This window comes from Crocuta crocuta, unplaced genomic scaffold (assembly GCF_008692635.1).
Source record: "Crocuta crocuta isolate KB4526 unplaced genomic scaffold, BGI_CrCroc_1.0 scaffold166, whole genome shotgun sequence".
Taxonomy (NCBI): Eukaryota; Metazoa; Chordata; class Mammalia; order Carnivora; family Hyaenidae; genus Crocuta; species Crocuta crocuta.
In genome coordinates, this window is record NW_027531018.1 from 3,387,164 (window position 1) to 3,395,061 (window position 7,898).

A 7,898-nucleotide genomic window follows, 5' to 3' on the forward strand; every position below is an offset into this window, starting at 1 on the left:
GACATTTTAATAAAGCCCCAAAGAAATCTAAACAATTACTTAAAATATATATTAAAGGTAGGGATATGTGTTAATGACACGGGAAATGTATTTTATAGATCAAAAACAGGTGATTCATTCTCATACATTGCTTTTGGGAGGGTAAAACAGTATATAGCTACCTTGGAAAATAGTTTAGCTACCTTGGAAAATAGTTTGGCAGTACCTCAAAAGGTAAACATAAAGTTACCATTTGATGAGCTTCCAACTCTTGGTTTTGGCTCAGGTCATGATTTCATGGTGGGAAGATTGAGCCCCATGTCAGGCTCTGCGCTGATAGTGTGGAGCCTGCTTGGGATTTTCGCTCTCACTTTCGCTGCCTCTCCCCCTGTTCCTGCATACACACACACTCTCTCTCTCTCAAAATAAATAAATAAACATTAGAAAAATTACCATATGACCCAGCATGTCCATTTCTAGTAATTTACTCCAGAGAATGGAAAACATATGTCCATATGAAATTTTGTACATGTTATTCTTTAGCAGCATTTTTCATAACAGGCAACAGGTAGAAACGACCTAAATGTCCATTGACTGACTAGATAAACAAAATGTGGTATATTCACACAAAGGTTATAAAAACAAATGAAGTTCTGATATATGCTATAACATATTGAAAATGTTATGTGAATAAGCCAGTTAAAAAAGACCACATAAATTGTATGATCCCATTTATATAAAAAATACCGAATAGGCAAATCAATAGAAACAGAAAAATTATTGGATGCTGGGTCTGAGGGAGAGAATTGGGGGTGGTGGTGACTGCTAATTTGTTATAAAAACAAATGAAGTTCTGATATATGCTATAACATGGGTGAACCTTGAAAATGTTATGTGAATAAGCCAGTTAAAAAAGACCACATAAATTGTATGATCTCATTTATATAAAAAANCTATCAAGAAGGATGGTGGTGTTGGTTGCACAACTTTGCGAATGTTTTAAAACACTGAATTGTACACCTAAAAAGGGCACATCAGAAAGAGGGAGTGGATGTGAAGGTAGAACTTAAATAGTTAAGAAGGAGAGGAAAAAAACAACTATGAGGAATGTCCTTATTATTGGAAAATTAAAGAGAGTGATCAGAAACAAATTAAAAGAAAAAGATAGCCAAAATAAGTATATAAGAAGACACTTTCATTGAACTCAACTTAAGGTCTCTATTAAGGGATTCCTCCCTCTTTATATGAAGCATAAAAGCAGAGAATCCATGGTGTTTGCTCAAGGTATATAAGAGAATTAGAAACAAAAAAACAAAAACCTGGAGTAAAGCAGTGTATGTCCATTGTGTAGATTTTCAGTGAGAAATGTATCAGTGGTATTTGTCTCTTGTGTTGGACAGAAAAATGCAGTAGGCCAAAGTATCGCTTACAGAAGTGTGATTGATAAGTAGGTGGTGAATGTACCGCCAGTTTCTGCACTTGCTTCATGTCAGTGCTGCAGCAGTTACTAACTGTTCACTTTCCTGCCTATTCTAGACTCAGCTTCCAAATCGTTTGGAATCCGGGATCCTTTTAGCCATTACTACTTGATTAGAATTGGCATTTAAGGTTAAGCCTATTTGCTAGTCTATAGATAGATCAAAGTTATTTTGTGAAAATGTGGGTATTCATTCAAGATATAAATAACAAAATTGTAGAGGATTTGATCAAAATGCTATCTCTAATTAGAGCGAGTTAGTCTCACACTTTTTCTTTTGCAATTGGGCCTTCTCTTCAAATGAAATTATTAAGACAACATTTCGCATATAAAACAAGGGAATGCAGAGCTGTGTGGGTTGAAATGAAGTGTGGGGGCTGGGTAGGTGCAAGCCTCAGGCAGGTAGCTTAGAGCACCATCTACCATATTTTTATTCCCCGGGCCACGACAACCTCTTGGGACACTTTGCCCAACCTGCCTTTGCGGAGAAGATTGCCGGAGTGAAAAAGTGTGGTTGAGAAGAGTAGTTTTCTAGGAATTAAGAGGCCTAATTTCTAACTTGTTTTTTTTTTTCAACTCTGGGAGTATTGAACAGCCACTTAATCAGCCGTCTTTTGTCTGTGTCATTCTTCAGTGTAAAGAGGTGTTTGGAATTAGAGGCTACTGAGGAGGACTTAACTGATCACTGGTTTATGATTTTAAATTAGAGAACTTGATTAGCTAAAAACTTTAATAATAATAATCAACAATAAAAAGTCAAACCAATAAAAATGAACAAAAGGCTTGGTACATACTTTACTAAAGAACAAATTCAAATGGGAACTGAACACATTATTAGTCACAAGGGAAATCCAAATTAAAACCAAAATGGAGATACCATTTCACATCACTGGAATAGTTGTGATTAAAAACTCTAGCAATACCAAATGTTGGTGAGGATGTGGGGCAGCCAGAGTTTTGAATTTTACTGGTGTGGACATAAAATGGTCACATTGGAGAATGGTTCAGCAGTATCTATTTGCCCTGTGACTCAGCAATCTCATGCCTACTTATTTACCCAAAAGAAATGAAAATCTGTATCCACAAAAAGAATTGTATAAGAATGTTCATAATCGCCTTGTTCATAATAGTCGGAATTTAGAAACAACTCAAATATTTACCTGTCAAGAGGTAAATGGATAAAAAAACATTATGGTCCCTACATACAACAGAATACTGGTGAACAATAAAAAGAATAAACTGACATATATGATATACATGAATGAATCTTAGGAATTATACTGAGAGAAAAAAAGCTAGATATAAAAATTACATAAAAAATGCATTTTGTATGAAGTCCAAGAATAGGCAAATCTAAGCTATAGTGAGAAGTCAGAAAGTGACTGCTTCCAACAGAGGGGCTGTTTATTAAAAAGGAGTCCAGAAGACTTCTGGATTGATGGGTCTGCTCTAGATCTTGTTTTGAGCGTTGTTGGCATAGGCTATACAGTGATCAAAACTCACTGAAATGAACACGTAGGATATATGCATTTTATTGTATGTAAATTATACCTTAATTTAAACAGTATTAAGACAGTTGAATACATCTCAGTGTAAAACTCTTAGCATTCCCTTCATAAAGGGAAAGGGGAGTGTAGATCCCAATCTGAGGCAGAAACAGTGGGATTGAAGAGCTAAGGATGTTCACTGGGAAGCAAAACCAGGGGTGGGCAAGTAAGTATATGCTAGGAATTTTGACTCACTTATTAATTTGTTATTTCATAAGAAAGTGATGCTTTCTGATTTTATTTTTTGTGATATATATCGTATGTTAGAGCTAAGGATTCATCTAGGTTTATGTCACTAGTTACTATTTGGTATGCATTGTATTTTCTAATCACCCAGATGTGTTTTTCTGAATAGATTTTAGAATCTTATATTGTAATAAAATTTATTTTTGAAATGCTTGTAAAATCTTATAAACATTGAAGCTTTCGTTTCTTAAGCTTTGTAGTTTTAGGGGGATTTTTTTTCTCTTGTTCTATCACAAAGTCAACATTTAATTGTGTATTTTAGCCTCTTTAGAAATGTGAGAAGACCCACACTGATTAGTGTATTTTTAAATTAAAGGTTTACTGTAGGAAACTATTAGAAATGCTCATTTACCGACCTAAGTACTATGCCCGTAGCCAGTTGCCTGGCTATCATTTTTGTGAATCATTTCCTGAAGATACCTCTTTTATTTACATTTCAGTGAATAGGCTGCGTTAACTCTTGCATGGGTATAAGCCTAACGTGAAAGTAATTTCTCTGAAAACTACATTTTCCCTGAGAAGTCTAACGATTAAAAGATCTGTTTTTCTAAATCATACTGTCTATGACCACACTGTTAAAAATTGAAAGAACTAGTTGTATCATAGATACATGGCTAATAAGGAATTGACTGTATTTGTGTAATAATCTTTAGGAGGGGAGAATCATAACTTTTTTTGAAGCAATTAATTTGAGTTATAGGAGCACTAAGGTTTCTGTTAATACTAAATAACATACCTTTCATAGGCATACTGGACCCTTTAAGAGAAGAAAAACAATTCTGTGATACCTACTTATCCTACTTTGGATATTAGAAAAGCAAATGGTCTCAGAGTATTTTAAATTTATTTTAATTTTATATTTCTTCTTGGAACAGAATGCTTTTATTGATCTTATGGTACCATTCATAGAAAATAAAAAGATTATAAAATTAAGTTAGAGTTTTACAGTGCTAGAAATTAAACCTATATTTAACTGATTTTTATTTTTTCCATTTTTTTCTTAACCAGGTCCTTACTGATGTTGCTTGAGCTTATTCTCCTGCAGTTGATCTCATTCCTGTTGGCTAAATATTAAGTCCCATGACAACGTTAAGTTAATGCTTATATGTTTTAGGCCTCATCCATAATACCAGGAAAATATAGAAAAAACTTTACTTGTACATTGGATTACCTAATTCCTTTTCTTTCCTTCCTAGAAACACCATAACTTTTATAAATAATCATTTTATAGTCAGCGTCAGACCCTTGGCTTATTCTACCCTAAAGAACATAGTTGAGTTTTTGGAAAGTACAGGATTTACAAATTTGGTCTTTAATATTCATAAACATATATAAACATTACAATTAATGAAGCAGGAAATTATTGATGCATAAGATGAATGTTTATTGTGGAATAGTAATATTTCAAATATAATTGGTTTTTAAAAAAATAATTTGGTTTTAATTTTTGGATTTTTCTGTACTGTAAGTTGATAATGGTTTCTTGAAGTTTATTTTATAAACCTGATTCATTTTACTGTTTTATGGTACAAGTAGGAACTCTAATGTTAAATTGGTGTATTGAGTTATAGAAATGTTTATATAATATTAAATAATGAAATATTGGTCAGTTAGTTTACACCAATGTTTTTGCAGTCCAGGGGGGAATGCTTCTGCTAGTTTGATGCCTAATACAGTTTCAAGAAAAAATAAGCAAATATGAATTTGCTGTTTTTTATCTTTTCTTCATGGACTAGCCTTTAGCATCAGAACCAAATTTAAAAGGAGCTGCATTGTGGAGCAAGAGAAATCAGAGGTTCTCTTTTTTTCTGTGATGAAAAACACACAAAACTTAAAAGATATGTAAGAAAAAAATATCCAAGAATGCATTCTAGTAGATCTCTGAAACGCTGAGTCAGTGAAAGAAACGTAATGCTGACTGATAAAACTATCAAAACTTGTAATGCAGTGAGTGCTCAGTCTTTACCAGCAAAATAGTATTAGCAGGATTTCGAATATTAGAACATGATGTTAAACTGTGATTATAGTTGTAATGCGTTGTCTCTTTGAATTAAATTTGTATACATAAAGATGTGCAGCATAATTGTTCATGTATTTATTTACAGACTACAATTTCCGTCGCAGCTCAATAAATAGTCTTCCCCCTGTTAGTGCTACCCTCTCTTCTGCGACTCCCAGCGTGCTTCCTTATACTTCAAGGCCTTATTCTTATCCAAGCTATCCCTTGTCACCAACAATATCACTTGCTAATGGCAGCCATGTTGGACAGCGACTATATATCTCCAATCAGGCCTCATTCTTCTGAAGAAGATATTGTAAACATGAGTATGAAAGTTTCTTTGTAAAGCATGCAGATTAAAATACTGTTTCATTTTAGAATTGGGTTTGCACATTTGGTTTTAAAATGATAAATATATATTTATTTCAACATAGTAAACATCAGTCATAATTCTGAATAACCTACAGTTGTAGAACTTACAAAAGTGCTGAGTTTAAAAAGTTATTCAGTGGTTTCTCTTGATAAAGGTATAGCAAACTACTGTTCTTTTTAAACTTTTGGGATTTTTAATACTTCTAATTCCTGAGTGGGCAATGAACCCAGTAGTTTATGTTAAATTTTTTCATAAAAACTTTGCTAAATAGCATTTTACAAATATTTAAGCACTTGCAAACAATGGTTACACTAGATTTGATTACCAAGGATCACTATCTATATTAGAGATTATAAGAATTATATAACCAGAAGCATCTAACTATTATGTAGAAAGTAATGAAGGGAAAAAAGATTAAGATGCAGATTTTATGCAGTACCGAGAAAAAGCAGTCTACCATTGTGGTCCTTGAAAATAACTATAAATATTTTGTTTAATTATTTGTTATAGAAATAAATTATAATTTTGCTGTTAATGTATTTCAGGTTTTTATAGTTATGCTTCTTTTGTTTTTGATATTCACTATATAGTTGTTTGAATAAGTGTTAATGGTTTTTTAATGTTGAAATCATGTGTTGTTTAATTTTTGTACTTGAATTCAAATTCTTTGACATTAAATATGTGATGTTTCTAATACGCATGTGTTTTATTTTTGTTTATTAGTATGCATAAGAAAATTAGCTCTTATAATCACCTTGAGCTTTTCATGGGACCAAAGCAAAGGATAGTGCATGCAGAAGATTGTTAGTTTGGTGGAACATACCTTTTCAGGAGCCAATAGAAATACTTTGTTGGTAAAGCCAGTAAAGTTTCCTTCTTTTACTTAATGAATACTTAATAAATCCAGTCATTTTAAGTGTTTAATGGTTTGGTGAAGTATGTTTATAATGAATTTCTTTAAAAAAATTTTTTTTTAGTATTTGCTATTTATCTTAGAGAGAGAGCACTCGTGTGTACAGGAGTGGGAGAGGGGCAGAGAGACAGGGAAATACAGAACCCCAAGCAGGCTCCAGGCTCCTCGCTGTCAGCACAGAGCCTGACACGGGGCTTGAACCCATGGTCCATGAGATCATGACCTGAGCTGAAGTCAGATACTTAACCGACTGAGCCATCCAGGTGCCCCTATAATGAATTTCTAATGATGGTTTACATAATTGAAAATGAGACAAAAATTTTTCTGCTCTTAGGTACTAGCTGTTAACTTTGTTGATTAACTCATTATATAGCTGCAGAGGACGTGGGATTTGCATACACAGAATATGAAATGGTTGTAGATAATTTCTTCTACTAGTATAAGTTTCTAGCAGAAGTTATATGGAGGGACAACTAGGTGGCTCAGTGTGTTAAGTGTCCATCTCTTGATTTAGGCTCAGGTCATGATCTCATGGTCTATGAGTTCGAGGCCTGCATTGGGCTCTGTGCTGACAGTGTGGAGCCTGCTTGGGATTCTCTGTCTCCTCTCTCTGCCCCTCCCCTGCTCACTCTTTCTCTCTCTCTCTCAAAATAAATAAACATTAAAAAAATAATAAAGAAGCTATATGGAGAGTAAATTACAGTTGACCCTTGAGCAACACAGGTTTGAACTGGATGGATTCACTTAAACAAGGATTTTTATATAGTACAGTAATGTAAATGTATTTTCCTTATGGTTTTTTTCCTTTAGCTTACTTTATTGTAAGAATACAGTATATAATACATATAATACACAAAATCTGTGTTGATAGTCTGTTTATATTACTGGTAAGGCTTCAGATCAACAGTTGGCTCTTAGTTAAGTTTTGAGGGAGTCAAAGCTTATATGTGGAGTTTTGACTATGTGTGTGTGGGAGGGTCAGGTTGGCTCCCGTAACCCCCTGTGTTGTTCAAGGGTCAACTTTCGTCTTTTTTTTTTTTTCACCCTCTGTATAGAAGGCTCATTCCATATAACCATATGCAGTACTTCCCAGGTTGTTAATTTTAGATTTTCTAATTTAAATGAGCATAGACACCATACTTAACCAGTGTTTTTTCCTGACATAACTGTGAATTGTGTAGATTTTGCAACTTAATTACCATGATTTACAGGCTCATATCACTCCTTCAGCAAACATGAAGTGTTTATTCAGTCAGGTACTGTGCTAATATCCTTGGGATACAGAGGTTACTCAGATTTCAAGCCAGAATAAACACATTACTGTACCTTTTCATTTACAAAAGGGGACCTGGGTGTCTCAGTCT

General features: G+C 33.7%; 1 protein-coding gene across 2 annotated transcripts in view; it reads left to right on the forward strand.

Moving 5' to 3' along the window:
• The window catches only part of RBM46 (RNA binding motif protein 46), a 50,068-nt gene extending 43,839 nt beyond the window's left edge, over window positions 1-6,229 (forward strand). Inside the window, exon 5 of one of the 2 annotated variants that reach the window (XM_077770941.1) lies at window positions 5,355-6,229. In XM_077770941.1, the coding sequence (XP_077627067.1) occupies window positions 5,355-5,554 (200 nt within the window). In that variant the 3' untranslated portion in view covers window positions 5,555-6,229. Of the gene's footprint in view, window positions 1-4,257; window positions 4,498-5,354 lie in introns of those variants that run through there. The other variant, XM_077770942.1, reaches the window with a different exon arrangement.
• Window positions 6,230-7,898: the final 1,669 nt, after the last annotated feature.